The sequence below is a fragment of the Phocoena sinus genome, chromosome 8 (assembly GCF_008692025.1).
Source record: "Phocoena sinus isolate mPhoSin1 chromosome 8, mPhoSin1.pri, whole genome shotgun sequence".
Taxonomy (NCBI): domain Eukaryota; kingdom Metazoa; phylum Chordata; class Mammalia; order Artiodactyla; family Phocoenidae; genus Phocoena; species Phocoena sinus.
The window spans coordinates 72,603,315-72,622,589 of record NC_045770.1 but is presented as its reverse complement, the minus strand read 5'-3'; the positions used below and the strand labels follow the sequence as shown (position 1 = coordinate 72,622,589).

The 19,275-nt window shown below is 54.9% G+C and overlaps 1 protein-coding gene across 1 annotated transcript in view; it reads left to right on the top strand.

Moving 5' to 3' along the window:
- PTPN5 (protein tyrosine phosphatase non-receptor type 5) overlaps nucleotides 1-17,019 on the top strand; it is a 54,021-nt gene extending 37,002 nt beyond the window's left edge. The window contains exons 3-14 of the mRNA XM_032640519.1: nucleotides 3,011-3,204; nucleotides 3,744-3,851; nucleotides 4,093-4,170; nucleotides 4,662-4,903; nucleotides 6,262-6,451; nucleotides 8,792-8,876; nucleotides 12,920-12,999; nucleotides 13,183-13,320; nucleotides 13,859-13,969; nucleotides 16,130-16,290; nucleotides 16,382-16,495; nucleotides 16,926-17,019. Of these exons, the coding sequence (XP_032496410.1) occupies nucleotides 3,011-3,204; nucleotides 3,744-3,851; nucleotides 4,093-4,170; nucleotides 4,662-4,903; nucleotides 6,262-6,451; nucleotides 8,792-8,876; nucleotides 12,920-12,999; nucleotides 13,183-13,320; nucleotides 13,859-13,969; nucleotides 16,130-16,290; nucleotides 16,382-16,495; nucleotides 16,926-17,019 (1,595 nt within the window). The remainder of the gene's footprint in view (nucleotides 1-3,010; nucleotides 3,205-3,743; nucleotides 3,852-4,092; nucleotides 4,171-4,661; nucleotides 4,904-6,261; nucleotides 6,452-8,791; nucleotides 8,877-12,919; nucleotides 13,000-13,182; nucleotides 13,321-13,858; nucleotides 13,970-16,129; nucleotides 16,291-16,381; nucleotides 16,496-16,925) is intronic.
- The last annotated feature ends 2,256 nt before the right edge of the window (nucleotides 17,020-19,275 follow it).

Here is a 19,275-nt window from a genome sequence, read left to right as displayed (position 1 = left end):
AGAGTCATTACGAACGGCAGCGTGATGACGCTTTATTGCAGGCGGGTTCCAGGCTTCTCAGACCGGGGTGCATGTACCCCTGAGGGCAAAGCTACAGGATAAATGTAGAACATTTTCCTGAAGCACAAATTTGATTCCAAGCTTTGGGAGGAAAAAAGAAAACATTATTTTAAGATCAAAACAAGCACAGATATGCCATAGAATAGAACAAAGAACACCCATGAATTTTCAAACAAGGCAGCAAAATCCAGGATCATGTGACTTGCTGTTTTTCCCCAAAGACCCATGTCCCCTCTGCTCTAAGGATGGGAGAAACATCTAAGAAGCACTGTGTTCTCCCTCTTCTTACAGATAAGGAAACTGAGACCCAGGGGGGAGGAAGGATTGCCCAAAGTCCACAGTGTGTGTTACGAGCCAAGCCAGGTGGCCCCTGAGCTGTACCCCTCCTACCTGTCCGTATTTGCCGTCACACATCGACTGCTCTTTCTGAAGGTGTGGGTGGAGAACTTGCCACTCGGGTAATCAACCCTCTGCTTATCAATAGTGGAAACTCCTGGCTTCCCACGTGATCCATCTCTTAGCAGCGGCTGGATCTGAGATATCTGCTCCTGTGGTTAGTAACTGTAGCCTCCCTGGCAAAGGTAGAGGCCCTCAGGCTCTACCAGCACTTCGATTTTTCACGTAATGCACTGTATTGTAAACACTCATCCGCGGGTCTGTTTTACCCAGCTGACTTGAGCCTTTTGAAGGCAGGAGTTACGTGTTGTCATTATTATAATCTGATGTTTCTTGAGCAACTACTAGATGCCAGGTGCCAAGTTGGATGTTTCATCTATAGGATCTACCGTCTTCATCGCAGCTTTTCAAAGAATGTATTATCATCCTTGTTTATCACTTACCCATCATCGTTCACTCATTTAGGAAATATTGATTGTAGACTTATGTGCCAGGACTAGCGCTACATGTTGTGGACAGTCAGGATGAGCAAAACCAATACTGCTCTTGCCCTCGTGGAACTTACAGAGACTGGGGGAGATTATATTCAACAAATAATTTTGACAGACTGGAGTGAGTGTACTGTAGCTCAGAGCCTGTCCAAGTGCCTCACTTCAAACCCACCTCAACCACTTATTAGCCTCTCTGCACCTCATCTTTCTCTTCTGTAAAATGAGGATAATAGTAGTGCCAACTTCATAGGGTACCATGAAGAGTGAATAGATTAACATGTGCAGAGCACTCAAAGCAGGGCTGTGTGCTCGCCAGGTGTATTGTTGCTGCTGGTCGTATGAAGGAGAGGTGTGGGTTGCTGGGTGTGTGTGGTAGGGGAGCCCCTACTTTAGGAGGCAGCTGATTGAGTTCTACAAGATGATTAGGAGTCAACTTGGCAAAGTGTTTTGGGGACAGTTGAGGGGAGCAGGATGTTGGGGGAATGTTCCTGGCAAAGGGGACAGGATATGCAAAACATGGGGTGTGGGCTCACCCGAGGAACTGCCAAAGAGTGTGGCTGGACCACAGCAGGTAGGGAGCTATACAGGGTCAGGTCTGGGTAGGAGGAGCCTGGGAGAGAAATACAGGTATCCCCAGGATCACCACATTGTTGATCCAGGCCATGCGAGATGCTCAGCAAATACTTGTCACGTAACCAAGCGAGCATGCAGACAACTATGTTGGCCTCACGTGGTCTTGGCTGTGGGTGTTCTGTTGTCTCCCAACCAGAAAAGGAGTCCATTGTCCCATATATATACACAGTGATATGTGGACCGTCCCATCCCCACCATCAAGCCGTACACGTCCGTCTTGCTGGTGCCTTTCTTCTTGGCAATAGATTGGATGGTGTGGGTTTAAATGGGGAGCCCCAACCTCTGGGGCTCACTGTGGTGGTGCTGCTGGAATCTCCACACTCCACCAGGGCATCAGATCCAAGCCAGTGCTGTTCAGACTTGTTTAGTAGTGGAACCTTGTGTTGAAATCATCTTAGAGGAAACCCAGTATATGGAACGGAACAGCTCCCACGGCTGAGGCCCAGGCACAGGGACCCAGAACACTTGGTCGTAGCTGGTGCACCTGAGAAAACACCAGGGCTCCTTAAAGCACAGTTAGAAAACCAGAGGACTTCCCTGGCTGTCCAGTGGTTAAGACTTCGCCTTCCAATGCAGGGGCCGTGGGTTCGATCCCTAGTCGGGAAGCAAGATCCCACATGCCTTGTGCCCAAAAAACCAAAACGTAAAACAGAAACAATATTGTAAAAAATTCAATAAAGATTTTTAAAATGGTCCACATCAAAAACAACAACTTTAAAAAAGAAAACCAAGGGAGGACCCCCAACCCCCATTTTCGAGGTGTGGAAATTGAGGTCCAGAAAGGAGGGGGTGACTTTCCCAAGGTCACACAACCAGGGATAGACCCAGAACTGGATCTTAGCAGTTTGACATCAATTCTGCTGCACCGAGATTTTCCTCCACACCATCCTGACCACCCCCATCCCCCCTCAGTGTGGGGTCTTGAGGTGGGGAAGGGGCACGGGGCTGTGACCTTGTCAAGTGTCCAGCGTCTCCCCCCCGGCACACATACTGAGTCAGGGCGCAGAGCATGAGAGACGAAAACCCAGAGGGCAGGCATGGGTGGGCTGTTCAGGGTCACAGCCTGGTCATGCCGTACCGTACCTTTTTTTCCCTCTCTTTTAGTTGAGTTTGAGGTGGTGGTTTTTCGTTTCCTTAAGGAATGGGAAAAGAATGAAGCTGTGTAAACACCACGATGTTAACTCCCTGAAAAACCTCCTGCCATTTTAACTCTGTTACTGGAGAAATCAAAGAAAAATAATTTGTCCACCCACACTTAGCTCTTTCTGACGAAGGTAGGTGAGTATTGCTTTGCTAATCGAGGGTGACTGCTGGAAGCGGAGCCAGGCTGACTGATCCCGGATTGAGAGGAAGCCACGGCAGTCCCAGAAGGAGCGGTCCGCCGGGGTCGGCAGGGCCCGGATCACCGGCCGTGTGTCTGCCTTCCGCAGGTGTCCCCCAGCCGGTAGGGATGCACGCGCTGGACCAGGCCGAGGGGCCCACGGCCTTGCAGAGAGAGATGCCACTGCCCCCGCCTCCTTCACCGCCTTCAGAGACAGCTCAGAAGCCACCACCTCGAGACGCCAGGAGCCCCTCCCTCGGTGTCAGGAGCAGCCTGTGCCTGCTGGCTGCCTCCCAGTTCCTGGTAAGGACATCACAGGCCTTGTGGGGCCTGGAGGGAGGGCGGGTTGAGGGACGGCCTCCACTTCCTCCCCGAGATGGCCGCCTGGGGACACAGAAGGATGAGGGGCCTCCGTGGCGTCCCTCGTGACTCCAGCCCTCGGGCTGGTGTGAGGAGAAGGCTGGAGTTCTGAGCCACAGCCTTGATGGATAAACCCCTCACGCCCTGACCTCAGAAGTAGGAACACAGGCCCACTCCCAACCCCCTGGCCCCGCAGCGGTTCTTCTGAGGACTTCCTGTCTCTGGAGGCATCTCTGGGAGACTCTCCTTGTTATGTGTACCTGGTGGGGGGGGAGGGTCCCCTCTGGGAAGGGCTTTCTCTTGCTCCCTTGAGTCAGCTCTTCTCCAGGGAGAGGTCCCAGGCCCTTGCCCCAGCTGCGCAGTCTGGGCCTTGGGGGGCCAGGTTGAGGCTGAAGGGGAGCTCTCGAGGGTGGGGAGATGGGAGTATATGGGAGCAAGGAGCCCAGGCTCCGGGCTCAGCGTGCTGCCCCCGGCCGCCCCAGCTCGCCTGCGGGATGCTCTGGCTCAGCGGCTACGGCCCCATCTGGTCGCAAAATGCCACAGACCTCATTTCCTCCGTGCTCACGCTCCTGGAGCAGCTGGGACCCTCGGTGAGTACGCTCCAGGGAGCCCCAGGGTAGGAGGGAATGCTCGGGGACCTCCAGTCCCACCAACCCCTGCCTAGGGCTTCTCTGAGTTCAGGAGATATTTACTGGCCCCTGAAGTGTTTCTCCCTGTCCCCCACCCGGACCGGGTCCAAAGTTTTCAGAGCCTTGATTTTATCCCTGTTGAAACATGAGAACTCTGCCCCGCCCCCCCATCACCCTGACCTGTTTGTCTGATGTTCTCCAGGCCTGGCTGGCTGTTGGGACCTGGGACGTCCCTAATCTGCTGCTGGTCTCTCTGTCCGTGGTCCTCGTCACCACCTTGGTAAGACTCCTCCTGAACCAGCCTCCGTGCTCCTCTTCCGTGACCCTGAGGCCCGATCCCCACCTTCTCCCATTTGACCTACAGACTAGACCTTCTGGGTAGGGCTGAGGATGGGGTACCCGTCTCCTTCCACCAATGCGCCCAGCCTGGGGGGAGAGGTGCCGTCTTTCTCAAAATTGGTTTGCAGCGTTCTTGGCTGGGGAAAGGGGCTGAGGCAGGGAGAAGACTGGAGAAGGAACCCTACCCCCACCCCACGAAGAAGGCTTCAATCCACAAGAACCTGAGGGTTGGAGATGGAGGGGGCTGGGAGGACATGACAGGGGTGGAGCCTCCCATCTAGGTGAGGGATGGTGCAATGCAGACAGCTCCCAGGAGAGTAGGGCTGCTCCAGACACATGGAGGAGCAGGGGGCTCAGCTCCATGGGCACCCCCTCACCCAGGGGGGCTGCCAGAATGGCCCTCGGTCCATGATGCCATATGCCCCGAACTAGGTGTGGCACCTCCTGAGAACTCCCGCAGAGCCACCCAGCCCGCTGCCCCCCGAGGACAGGCGCCAGTCGGTGAGCCGTCAGCCCTCTTTCACCTACTCTGAGTGGATGGAGGAGAAGGTCGAGGATGACTTCCTGGACCTGGACCCTGTCCCTGAGACACCTGTGTTTGACTGCGTGATGGACATCAAGCTTGAAGCCGACCCTGCCTCACTGACTGTCAAGGCCATGGGTCTGCAGGAGAGGTGGGTTCAGTGGAGAGGTGGGCCCTGTGGGCCCTGGAGCTCTCAGCTCCCGATCGGAAGGGCAGATGCCTGACTCTGCCTCCCAGTGCCCAGGGAAGAGCTGAGCTCGTAAGCCCACCAGTGGAGACACATCCTCTTCAGGTCTGATTCACATAGATCAGGATGCCCCAAGGTGAATGCTAAGAAATGCTGTTACTACACACAAACACATGGGCATACACAAGTGTACATACGTGCACGCTCGCACATACACTTGTGGTTTGGATAGGTTTCTTTACTGCAGGACTTGTCAGGACCTTTAACGTGCTTGTAGTCATTGTAGACTGACTAAGGGGAGTGTGTGGCATTCCTCAAAGCCATCTGACCACAGAACCCTACTTTTTTTTTTTGGTTTGAACTCAATTTTATTTTTATTTTTTATTGGAGTATAGTTGCTTTACAATGTTGTGTTAGTTTCTACTGTACAGTGAAGTGAATCAGCTATATGTATACATCTATCCCCTCCCTCTTGGACCTCCCTCCCACCCCCACCCCCACCCCCATCCCACCCATCTTGGTCCTCACAGAGCACTGAGCTGAGCTCCCTGTGCTATACAGGTTCCCACTAGCTCTCTCTTATAGTGTCTCATAGTGTTCCACAGAGCACACGTTGGGAGGTGTCAGCACTCTCTTTTGGGGGCCTGGCTGGGTAAGCCAGATCACACCAAGGTTGAGTTGCCCACATGATGTCATGGAAAGAGCACTGGACGAGGACTCGGAAAGCCTAGCTTTTTGTTTCAGCTCTGCCACCCCCTCGCTGTGTGCTTGGGCCATTCTTGTCCCCGCTGTGGCACTCAGATCCCCTTTCCGTGTAACGAGGGCTTTCCCGTTCTGTGCCCTGAACACAGTAGGGTTGTTGCATCTGCTCATCCTCGCTGCCGCTGTGCTGCCCCTGGGACCCCATCTTTCCCAGGCCTCTCCTGGATTCTGCGTCCTTGCAGACTGCCAGTCCGGGGCTGGTATATAGAAGGTCGAGCCCTGCTTCTCTGCTCCAGGCAGGCACCCTCTCTGTGAGCTTCCTGGGGCCACAGGGCTGGGAACTACCTCCAGCACTGGCAGAGGAGAGCGCTCAGGGCCCTTGCATTGAACCTTGGGAACCGGGCTGAGGCCACACTCGGCTACTCCACCACAGGCAGCCTAAGCCTCGGGGCTGAGCCGTACGCTCCCTGTGTCAGGGGTGATGTCACACCCACTCCTCTCTCTGGAGCCCAGCTGGTTCCCACCCCCATCTCTCCCTCCCTCATTGTCCTGCTCCAAGGCCCCCAGCTGATGGCCGTCCCTGACCCTGATACTCACCCCTCCTTACCCGGTCCTTCCAGGAGGGGCTCCAACGTCTCCCTGACCCTGGACATGTGCACCCCGGGCTGCAATGAGGAGGGGTTCGGCTATCTCATGTCCCCACGCGAGGAGTCGGCCCGCGAGTACCTGCTCAGCGCCTCCCGTGTCCTCCAGGCCAAAGAGCTTCACGAGAAGGCCCTGGACCCCTTCCTGCTTCAGGCAGAATTCTTTGTGAGTCCCCTTGAGCCGGCTCCCCAGCAGGGGGCAGCCCGTTCTGCACATGTTCATCCCCCCAGCAAGGCTTTGGAGCGGGGTACCCCAAACTCAGCATCTGATAGATGAACATCATTTCATTCTCACCTCTCCTACTGTCTTGTTTTCTCTCTGGGCCTCAGTTTCTCATCCGGAAAATGGGAGTAAAAATAACAGGGGTATTGCAAGGATTCAAGAGGTGCAGAACGTGTGCAAAGCACCCATGGGGTGATTGGTGTTTGTGGCATTCCCAAGTCTTTATCATCCAGGACTGTGCTCTGAAAGCCTGAGAAAGACTTAGAAAGCTTTCTCTTCTTTTTTTCTTCTTTGGCCGCGCCGCGAGGCACCAGGTATTGAACCTGGGCCCCAGCAGTGAAAGCACTGACTCCTAACCACTGGACTGCCAGGGAATTCCTGAAAGCCTTCTCTTCTGACTCTCCCGTTTTCCCACCCTCCCCCTGCCCGACATCACCTAACATTGTTTGTCCTCCAACAGCTGCCTCCTGTTGGACTTTGAGGGGCCCATAAATGACACCCCTGTTTTACCTGCCTGAGCACTCAACCAGTTAGGAGCCAACACATGGAAAATCACAAAACCACCTTTATTTTTGCTGATAAAGGCTAGGTTTAACATGAGGATTAGGTATGTAGCAGTAGGGAACTTCCTAATACCAACCACCAGAGTGAACAAACTTTCCACCCACCCCGGGCGGTGCTGGCACCTCATAGGGGAGCCCTATAATTCTTTCTTGGCAGGAGGGCCGGGAAAGAAGGAGGAAGGAAGGGGCTGGGGCCCAAAAGCCCGGTTCCTTAATCAAACACACTCATTGGGTAACTTGCCCACCTCTGTGGGTAGGAACGGGCAAGAGGCCATGAGCATTTGGGGAGAGTCCCTCTTGGGAGAAGCCAGAGGGATGGAGAACCCGTGTGCCTCCCTCACAGCTCCCCTCGCCCTAGGCCACCCTGCTCCCTACCTGGACCCGATGGCTTTCCCCTCTGAGAAGCCCTTCATCACCCTCTGACCCGTTGCTCCAGATTCTCTAGAATGTGGCACAGCCTGCCTTACCTGAGTTCAACGAGCACCAGACTCCTTTTCCGGACTTATATCCCCATCCCTGCAGGGACTGTCCACTTCAAACTGGGCCCCGCACCACGCCCCCACCCCGGTGCCTTCCCTGTCATCATCCCCCACCCTGGAGTCCCCTAGGAAGCCTTCCTCGACCACTCAGCCTCAGCTGCCATTCCCACAGCCACACCTCCCCTTGAGGAAAGGGCTTGCATCCCCTTGTCATCTCCAGTTCAGTAGATCATTGTCAGTTCTGCTCAGAGAGTAAGAAAGAGGGGGTGCCCACACATCCACTCCATGGGCGCTCTGCACACGCTTTTTATTTTGAGTCTCACAACCACCCTAGAAGGTAAGTATTATGATCCTCATCGTACAAAGCACATACTTAGTGTGTCCACAAACAATGAACACTGTAAACCATGTGAAGTCAGGTGCTAAAGCGTGTGGACAGAGGGAAGGGGCGTGAAGAGAAGACAGACACTGAGGAGTCATCCCAGAGAACATAGGTCGGGGGGAAGAGGTGAACCTTAAAGGCTGGGAAGGATTTGGGGTGATGAAGAGGGGTGGGACCGGTGCTCCCCACAAGCTGTGTGCCGTGAGCTCAGACCTGGAGGCTAGCTGGATACTGACAAATTAGCCACAGGAAGAGATGGGCACAACTGGAGGGTGGGTCTCTTCAGAGCAGCTGGTGGTGAAGAAAGGCCAGATCGGAAAAGACCTCACATTCCAGGCAGAGAAGTTCCAACTTGGAACTCTTGACATAGAGAGTGATTGGGAGGTGCAAACACAACTCTGGGAGGCCCAGAAGGAGGCTCCTTTCCTGCTGGAGAATCAGGGAAGGCTTCTTGGAGGAGGTGGCTTTATGATGGACAGGAGGACATGAGAAGATGAGGATGGGGTGGATGTTACTACAGAGTCAGCAGCACTATCCAGGGTCCTGAGGTAGAGACACCCAGGGTAGGAACACGGGTCAGTAAAACCACTCAGTGTGGCTGCAGGACAGGGTGCAGAAGAAGGCAGTGATTTGCCAGGTCACTTTTTCTTCTGTTCTTCTTTGAGTGTCTACTATGTGCCAGGCTGGCCCCCAATAAACAATGGTGATAATAACATTTATTATGCACTCAGCGTGTGCCAGGTCTGTTCTAGATACTTTTTATGTGCACTAACTCATTTAATAGTCAGTGTTTGTTGAATGAATGCATGCACTTAAGTCAACCCACCTCTCCTCACACCCCCACATCCTCCTCCTGCAGGAAATTCCCATGAACTTTGTGGATCCGAAAGAGTATAACATCCCTGGGCTGGTGCGGAAGAACCGGTACAAAACCATCCTTCCCAGTGAGTACTCACTGCCCCAGGGGGTGGGGGCAGGCTCCCCCTCACCTGGGTGCCACTTCACCCTGAGGAAGGCCTTAACCCCAGAGTGGGCCTCCACAGTCACGAGGAGAGGGGACGGAGGGTGCAGGTACCCAGTGAAGGGAAACACCCCCTTTAGAGGGTAGAGGGCTCCTTGTTCCTTCACACAGCACTTTCCAGACCCTTGCCCTGTGGAAGCCCAGAGAGAAAGAGGAACAATAACAGCAGCTCCTAGACAGTTCGTGGTGGCTGAAAAGTCTTATCACATCCTTGGTCTCTTCAGAATGGGCAGATTTTAAAGAGAGGACATTAAGGCTCAGAGAGGATAAGTGGCTCATCGACTGTCACACAGCTAAGACATACAGAACTGAGTTTCAAACCGGGCCTGTGACCCCAGAATTGGGCTCTTTTGTCCACCTTGAGTTCAGTTTGGCCAGATTGTGAGTCCTCTAACAGGCAGAGCCACCCCATAAGGGAACGAGCTGCCTGTCCAGTAGTAAGCTCCCCATCAGTCAGGGTATTCAAGCTAGACTGCGTGAGCAGTCCCCTGGAAGGTCTGATAGGGATTTTCCCCCTTTGGAGGCAGTTAGACCAGGCGACCTGATATTCCTCTTTTAGCCCCGGAGTGTCATTTTCAGGTAATTTTCATCAAGTCCCTATCTGCCTGTCACCCCTGCCAAGTTCTGGCCCCTGGCCCCAGGGCTAGCTTAGAGGGTGATATATTGAAAGCAAATCCACAAACCTACTCCACTCAGTTTATGGAGTAACGAGGCTTTAAAAAAGCAGTTTTGCCATTAGCAACTCCAACAACATGTAAGATGTCATGACTTATTTTTAACTTTTAAAATATCGACTTGTGGTTGCTATGGTTACACAGTGTCTAGGTAGTTCCGGTTAAACAAAGCACCATTTAAGGCCAGGATGCAATATTCAGGGCTGCTCACCTCTTCCCTCCTCTTGCCGCCCTCCACCCACCCAGCCCAACCTGGAGGGAGGGGTTCGGGTACCCCACAACCTAGGGCTTTGCTGGCCACTCAGAATAGCCACTGGGGGAATATGGGAGCCAGGCCATCACTCCATTTGGTCCCCACTGGATTCCTGAGAAGACTCCAGCCTCCAGCCATGCCCTGAGCCTCCAGGTCCCCGAGCCCAACAGAGACCTTCTCTGTGGCCAACAAGAATTGACCCTGTGCCTTCAGAGACCAGGCTAGGGTGTATGGCAAAGCCCCCTCTCAGATCCGGGACACCCAAAGGTTTGCTTTCTCATTCATTCTACACCATGCCCAGGGCCTGAGAATTCAGACATGAATGAGACACAGACTCTGTGCACAGGGAGCTCGCAGTCTAGTGAGAGAGAGATCCATGGACAGTTCCAGTACAGAGTGACCCAGCAGGCAGCATTGAGGACAAGATACAGGGGAGCTGCACCTATATGAATGAATGAATGAATACCCCTCAAATCTAGCTCCCCCTCTCCAACTTCACTGCCAAATTACTTTTTTTGGGGTGAGGGCTTCCATGTTGCCCAGTGATTTTGGGGGGTCGGACTTGCATGTTGCACAATTCCAGGGGTGCCATTTACATGGACTGCATTGACATAGTGCCCCCTGGAGTTGTGCAGGGCAGGGCAGCCCTCTGACCCTGACACTTCTTATGTGGATCATTACAGTAATCTAACTAGTCTCCTGAGTCCCACATTCTCTCCTTCTGTCCATCTCCTACCATTGTCACCAAAATGACACAAAACAGAAAACTAATCATGTCATTCTCCTCTTTAAACACTGTCACTGTTACCCCGTAATCCTTGGGTTGAGGTCCAGCCTTATGAGCATGGTTTATTGGACCCTTTGTCAGCTGGTTCCTCTCCAGCCTCATCTCTCCCCAACTCCCACCTGGCCCTGTACACTTAAATTGGACAGAGCAGTGCTCCCTACTCTGCTTTCTACTGGTCCTTCAAACCCAACCCAGGTGCCCCCTCTTCCATCTGAGCCAAGTCAAGTCCCCTCTGTTCCCTCGTCCCCAGTGCTCACAGGCCATACACTGCTCGACCGCCTGCCCAGCAGTAGGGGACAGACACCGGGCCTGGATGATCTAGGAGCCCCCGTGCTCAGGCAGTGTCAGGCTCAGAGTCCACGCTCGGTAGGGTCAGTAGAACCATCACCATTCTCACGGTGGTTCTTTAATATCAAAGGCCCTGGTGTCTAGCCAGGGGGTCTAGTGCCCACTTCTGAGTCGTAATCTGGGCAGGCACCACGAGGAGGAGGGAGGTGGCCCACACAGTGCTGCCTCTCCTCTCTCCCGCTGGTCACCCCAAGCCTCCTTCCATTTACCCTCGCTCTTCCCCATACCTGACGCCCCTCCACTCCCTCCACAGGAGCTGCCCTGTCCCCACCTCCCCCCCGCCCCCATCACCTGCCCAAACCTCAAGCACTGGGGCCAGGGTATGAAAGGGCCAGAGAGGGGAGGCTTTGTGGGTGTCATGTCCCATTTCATCTACTGGGTTTGGGATCCTTCTTTTTTTTTTTTTTAATGTCTTTATTGGAGTATAATTGCTTTACAATGGTGTGTTAGTTTCTGCTGTATAACAAAGTGAATCAGCTATACGTATACATATGTCCCCATATCCCCTTCCTCTTGCGTCTCCCTCGCACCCTCCCTATCCCACCCCTCTAGGTGGTCACAGAGCACTGAGCTGATCTCCCCGTGCTATGCGGCTGCTTCCCACTAGCTAGCTATTTTACATTTGGTAGTGTATATATGTCCATGCCGCTCTCTCACTTCGTGGGATCCTTCTTTTAACCTGTTAGCTTATAGTGGAACTGGTAATGATGGCAGTAATAACAGCAGATACGTGCCCTATAGTGTTCACCATATGCTGGGCCAAGTTACGGGTCTGAGGACTCATTAACATCTACTCTTGAACGTTTACAAGATGAGTGAGGTTGTGATGGAAGGAATGTCCCTAGTTTACAGAGAAGGCACAGGGGGACTAAGTAAATGGCCTACACTGACACTGCCAGGACTTGAACCAGCCTTACTGGTCAGTGGTGTAGGCTCCTGACCGCTCCTCACACGGCCTTTGAGAGCCCCGTATGGGGCACACTGGCAGGGCCTTTAGTCCAGCCCTCCCTCCACAGAAGAGACCCTGGGGCCAGAGAAGGGAGAAGACAGCCAATTGGTGACAAAGCCAGACCAGAGCCCCGGGCCCCAGGCCCCAGCTTCCTGCCCACCCCACAATCTGCCAGCTCAAGCCCAGCTTCTGCAGGCTCACAGGGCAGACTAGTCAATACAGGGAGGCTGTAGCTGGAACAAAACAAACCCAGGAAGAAGAGCAGGACGTTGTGAGAATCTGCTGCTGTGGGATTTGACGTGTGAATAGATGGGGGTAGGGAGGAACCCTTGTGCACGTGTGTGCCATCTCATCTCAGACGTGGAAGACTTTACTCCTTTCATAGTAATATTCTCCCTCAGCGTCCTACCCAAATCTTAGCTATAAAGTGCTTTACAGTTTAACATTGCACTTTCCCGTCTGTTTTCTTATTTATCTTCCCGACAATCCTAGGAAGTAGGCATCTTTACCCCCATATTACAGATCAGAAAACTGAGGCTTAGAAAGGCCATGTGCTTTACAAGCTTACACGGCACGTTGGGGACAGTGTATACTCGAACTCAGCCCTGCTGTCCAGGATTCATCCTCTAGGGAATTCCTTACTGATTTAGCTTTCTCCTCCCCAGAACGTGAGGCACAGTGAGGACAGGGAAGCTTAAGGGACACATGGCAAGGGGCGGCATGGATCCTACAGAGGGAGAGACCTAAGGCCTCTCTCTGTACTGTCCTCTTCGACCTGGGCCTCACCTGCCTGAGCGGGCCACAGGGATGGGTCAGTGTTTTGCTTCTGGGCAAGGGAAGAAGGAACTTTAAGTTCCAGAAGAAATGTGGGTGCCCTGAAATGGGGCAAAGTGGGCTCTGCACCAGGGGGACTGCATATGTTAAATCCCAACCTCACCTGTCTCCCTCACCCCAGACCCTCACAGCAGAGTGTGTCTGACCTCACCAGACCCTGACGACCCTCTGAGTTCCTACATCAACGCCAACTACATCCGGGTATGTAGCCCCATCCCGATGGCCTCTCCCTGAAAGGGAGGCCCGAGTCAATGGGATCCATCCTCTAGGCTCGTCCCTAAGCCCAGGTGGCTCCTGCCAGCCCCCCAGAAGAGCCTGAGTGTGGGGACTGGGCCCCAGGAGCACGGCCTCTGACCCTGATGGCCTGGCCTTGGCTGGCCGCAGGGCTATGGTGGGGAAGAGAAGGTGTATATCGCCACTCAGGGACCCATCGTCAGCACAGTTGGCGACTTCTGGCGCATGGTGTGGCAGGAGCACACGCCCATCATTGTCATGATCACCAACATCGAGGAGATGAACGAGGTAGGCACCCCTGTACCTTACCAGGTGTCTGCTGCTTTGTGCCCTGAGCTAAGCGTCTTGTTTCTGTATTAATCCTTACAGCAGTTTTGTGAGGTTGGTATGTTCACCTCACTGCCTGCCAAGGGGAGGAAACGTGAGGCTCAGCGAAGTTAAGTCAGTTGCTCAGAGCCGCACAGAGTCAGAGGCAGAGCCTGGAGCTGTGGCCTCTCCACCTCCAGGGCTCAGGATCTTAAACACGATGCTCTGCTGCCACTCAGCCTGCCAGGGCTGATGCTGGCTACTTCTGTACTCGTCACGGCCCATTTAATTGAACTCCCATAGAAGTCCTTCAAAATGGGTATTATGTCCATGTTCCAGATAAGGAAACTCAGGCTCAGAAAAGGGAAGTAACTTACAGGTTATGAAGCTGAGATTTGAACTCTCTAACTGCAAACCTACTGCCCTGTTACCTCTCTTCCCGCTGGCCTGGGGGGGGTGGTATTGGGGAGAGTATGTCTGGGGTGCTGGGAGTATCACAGCCTTATCTGGGCCCCTGCAGAAGTGCACTGAGTATTGGCCGGAGGAGCAGGTGGTGTACGACGGCGTGGAGATCACTGTGCAGAAAGTCATCCACACTGAGGATTACCGGCTCCGACTCATTGCTCTCAGGGTGAGGCCTGGGGTTGGACTGGGCTGGGCAGATGGGGGACTCCACAGCCAACAGGGTCCCAGAGGCCATGATAGCTGAAATTAAGGCGTGTGTCACTCCCAGGATTTACTGATAAGCAGGGACGAGGGAGAGTGTGGTGAATAGACTTGGAGGCCAGAAGAAGGACCAAACCCTCAGTGCATTTCATATCGTTAGGTTCTCTCCATCCACACTGTCATTCATAATGTCTTCCAGCTCTGCTTGAAATGTACCCAAGGCCAGGACTGTCTGGAAAAGGGGGCTTCAGCAGCTTCCGGCACTGTCCTTGTAACTGAGCTTTGAGATCCTGCCTAGAAACATCCCTTTAGCTGAGCTTCCAGCCTGTAGTATGACACCGTCCACCAGAGGGCAGGCACTCCTTGCTGCATTTGGGCTGCACAGGGAGGTTGTGGTTGCACAGAAAAAGGAAGAAAAAAAAAAAAAGAGAGAAGAAGACATACGAAAAATGAACAATTACAGAACAGCCCAAAAGAGTGGGGGGAGGCATCCTCCCGCCCTGAGGTTGTGCCTCTTCCAGGCTCAGCATAAGAGGAGATTGTTCCTTTGGAGTCAGGAGAACCAGTGCGTTCTGTTTTAGAGAAATCTTATGACCCATGTTTGGGGGAAGTGGTGCCACTGTAATAACCCAAAGTCTGGAAGGTGAGCTGGATGCCGGTAAGCTGACATCCTATCCAGAAACAGCCTAGGAGGTCCACTGATGCTGGCAGCCACAGGGCCTGGATAGGATGTCAAGGGCCTGAGACTTGTTCCTCTGAGCTGCCCCCTCCCACTGGAGCAGGTGAAAGAGGGGGTGTCAAGGAGAGCTCAGCCCCTGGAGGACTGGTGCCAATTAAGCATCTCCAAGATACAGGCTTGCTTGTGGGCGGAAAGGGCCAGGAGGTAGAGGGCAGAGGCCATGGTAGCTGCCACAGCCTGATAACACAGGGGTGCAAGGAACCAGCTTCCTTTTTCCCCCCAAAAGATATGCTGGGGCTGTCTCATCTTCTCAGTGCTGCCGGACTGGTTAGGGAAGAATTGGGACAACTTGGGGCTTGCGGGTATTTACTTCTGTCCATAAACCTTTACAAGCACCTGCTCTGAGCCTGGTTCTGGGTTGGGTACTGGGAACACAGAGCTGTCCAAAGCCTGGACTCTCTCCTCAAGGAGCACCTATAAAATGGTAAGTACTGACATAGAAATAGGTAAGAGCACAGAAGAAGGACCCTTTGTCAGCTAGGGTGCTTAGGGAGGGCTTCCTGGAAATGGTGGTGCTGAATGGGGTTCTGAAGGATGAGTAAGAGTTGGCTAGGGAGCAAAGAAGTGGAGAGAGCATTCCAGGCAGAGAGAAAGTAAAAGTAAGGGCGTGGAAGATAGAAGAGCTCTATGTGTGTATACGTGGAGGAGGTGGGGGAAGCAGACAGAGGTTTGATCTGCAAGCCATTTGGAGTGCAAGAGAATCAAGCGCAGGCTCACAGGAGCAGGAGTTGGGCCTGGAGGGTAGATACTGAACCATGTGTCTTAACTGCCTGGCTGAAGACTGGGGACGGTGGGTTTGATTCTAAGAGCGATGACAGCCATCAAAGAGTTCTGAGCAGCAGAGCAGCCTGTGCTGTAGACAGACCGTTTTGACCACGGTGGAGCTGAGGCTGTCAGGGAGGAGATGGGAGGGTCTCACACAGTCGAGAGATGATAAAGACCGAAGTGGAGGCGGTGGTGGTGGAGAGGATAGCACGGAGGGGGGAACACTTGCTGGGGTTGGAGGTGGGCACGGAAGTATACTGAGGCAAGAGGAAGGGTCCCAGGGCTCTTGCGGGGTGACTGGGCTGTTAAGGGGTGACCAGGAGACAGGAGTGAATTGGAGAAGGGACTTTTTGCCTCTCTTGGATGATCTTGGAGTTGCTGGGGCAGAACCCACGTGAAGACCAGTGCTGACGCTGCTGACCAGCCCCTGCTGCCCGCCTGGCTTCGGGTCTCTGTCTGGTGCCGCTGGGTGATGTGGTATAGCTGGCAGAGGCCCGAGGCCCCACTCCCTGTGGCCTCCCTCCTGTGTGTTTCCTCCTTCCCTCCATCTCCATCTCTGGGCTGATCTGTGGGCTCATAGAGTTCACGTGTATCTGGGGTGGGCCTCTGTGTCCTGGACAGAGTGGCACAGAAGAGCGAGGCCTGAAGCATTACTGGTTCACATCCTGGCCTGACCAGAAGACCCCAGACCGGGCCCCCCCACTCCTGCACCTGGTGCAGGAGGTGGAGGAGGCAGCCCAGCAGGAGGGGCCCCGCTGCGCCCCCATCGTCGTCCACTGCAGGTGGGTCCTCCCAGACACCCACGAGGGCAGGGCGGCTTCCCCCAGCCCTAGGCTGCCCTGCCCCTCACCCACCCACGCCCTCGGCCCTCAGTGCAGGGATTGGGAGGACGGGCTGCTTCATCGCCACTAGCATCTGCTGTCGGCAGCTGCGGCACCAGGGCGTGGTGGACATCCTGAAGACCACGTGCCAGCTCCGTCAGGACAGGTCAGCCCGTGGGCAGGGTCTGAGCACGTGGTGAGCTAGAGCCCTGGGGGCAGCAGAGAGAGGCTGACGTGTGCATAGGGTGAGGGTTAGGGGGACACACTCCGTGGCGACTGACCAGCAGACAGGAAGTAGGGAGGACAGATGGGTGAAGGAACCGGATCCAGGCAGTTGGTGGCTGGATGAAGAGGGGAGAGAAACAGAGCTGGTGGACAGAGGGGCAGGGGCTGAGTGTGGGGGGGGACATGTCACCTGTGTCCCTGCTGTCTGTGCCAGAGCTGGGAGGGACAGGAAAGGGCAGGGGGAGTGGCTGGCCAGGGTTGGCTTCTCTAAGCTGCACAGAGTCCCCGATGTGCCTCAGATGACTGGCACGCTGTGGATCTGGGGGCAGGTCCCTCCGTGACCCCGTCCCCACTGTGCGTCTGCCGGGCAGGGGCGGCATGATCCAGACGTGTGAGCAGTACCAGTTCGTGCACCACGTCATGAGCCTCTACGAGAAGCAGCTGTCCCGCCAGTCCCCCGAGTGACCACACTCCTCCCCGAGGTCCTCTGGGTACCACCCAGCCTGAGTCTGGGCCCTCATCCCGGCCACACCCAGAGCCCTGCCTCGGGTCCAGCCTGCCCCCTGTCCCTCCCGCTTCCTTCTCCTCAGTCTGCTCCCCAGCCTGGGCCTGGCCCCTGCCTCCCCCCACAATGTAGCTCTTCCTACTGTACATATTGGGGAGTGGGGGGGGGAGGGGTGTGCCAGGCCAGGCCCGGGGCCCCAGGGCCTGACCCGCTGCGCGACCTGGGGCCTCAGTTTTTAATGATGGTTCCATTGCTACTTGATCCAAAACATTTCCGTGCCGCACTCCATGTGTCCTGCTGCAGCGTGTTCTGTCTGTCCATCCATCTCTGCCGTCTGTACCGGACACTGTGTCTCCTCAGCCCGGGAGAAGGGTAATGAGCTCCAGCCCCCAAGTGGCCCCGGCAGAGGTGCCTGCCCCCGGCCCCCAGCCCCCAGCCCCACTTCTCCCAACAGGCAGATTGCACTTTGCCCCTAGTTACTGGGACCAGGATAAGGACGGGGGGCCTGAGGACCTGGAGGTCAGGCACAGGGAGCTCCTGAGGGGGTGGCAGAAAGATCTCAGCTGGGGGAGAGGTCTCTGGGTGGTGGTGGTGGGAGGAGTATCGCAGCCAGGGTGGCCTCTGGGTGTCAGATGCCCGCAGGAGGCAGTGAGCAACCCGCAAGGCATCAGGGAGGAAGGGGACAGATGGGGACAGTGAACCTAGAGGACCTGGGCCACGATGGGAGAGGGGGAGCTCCGAGCGTGGGGTGGGGACTCGGCCCCAGATATGTGTGAAACATTTTTCGGTGTCACTGTGGGAAATCCCTCCCAGAAGTCTCACCGCGTGTAGCTCTGCGTGTGTCCCATGTCCATGCGTGTGTTGAGAGCCCGTCAGCAGGGCATGCATGACTCTTTGGCAACATGTGTTATCTTGGAGCCACGTGTTTTTATTGCTGACTTTAAGTACTTATTCCACGGCAGACAGAGACATTTGGTGTCTTTTTATAATTTGCTCATGGTCATTGAATAGAGCAATAAATGGAGCATTTTGAGCAAAACTGGGTCTGTGTGATTGCCTCTCCCCTCCACTCCCTGTATCTCCGTCTTTGTATACACACACACACACACACACACACACACACACACACACACACACCCTGGCCCTCAAGATCCATGGGACCCCCTTGTGGATGCTGGGAGTGTGGCTTGAATCCAGATTTGAAAAGCCAAAGTCCATCGAGCAGGATCCTCACATACCCCCACCGTCTCACCCAGCCAGGAGCCAGGGGCCATGGGGAGCCACAGGGACAGGTGTTGGAGGTTTCCAGAGAAGGAAAAGTGTCTGGCAGGCCACCAGCTTCGACAGATGGGCCAAGGCTGGAGCAGGGAGACCTTCAGCTCACTCAGGCCCCTCCCTGTTGGCCAGCCCACTTATCCCTTGTTAGCCCGGCAGGTCCCAAGAGCAGCTGCAAGCCAGCAATTTCCCCTGTAAGGCCTGGGCTGAGAGGAAGCCCCACCCAAGGAGCCTGGGGAATCTGCCCCTAGGCAAAGACGCTGTGCCTCCTAGACATTCCTGCTCTATTCTTATCCCAGCCCCCAGGGATGCAGCAAAAGTAGTTGTCACGCCCTTGATGACAGGTGTGGGTCAACCCAGGGCAGGAGGGAGTCCAGGGCAGGGCTGCTAACCAGCAGGTCCTTACAAGGTAGCCTTGAGTGGGCTGGTTGAGGGTATACTACAGACAATGAGGAAAGAACAGGGAGTGCTTGGGCAGCTGGGACGGAGGGCCCAGAGTAGGGGGGCCTGCTCTCCAGCCACCCTGCAACAAGAGGGTGGGCTCTCCTACCCTTCTGCCCAGAATAGGGGGGTTGGGCGGTAGAAACGGGAGCGGGGAAAAGAGCTAACAATTCCCCCTCTTCTCCTGGGGTGGCCCTGTGAGGCCACTCGGCCTCTGCAGGCACCACATGTAGAGCACAACATGAACGGTGCCCCCTGGATTTGTGCAAAATGACAGACCTGCCAGACTCTCCCTAACTCACCCCCTCCTGGTCCCTGGAAAACACAGACCTGTCGCTTTGTTCCCCAAGCCCTGTTGGCCACACACACACACACACACACACACACACACACACACACTGCCATGCAGCTCAGAAGGTCCCACCCGGCAGCAGTGAGAACAAAAAGCTCTGCACAAGGGAACAGAAAAAGTACCCCGGGACCACCACCCTCAGCCACCT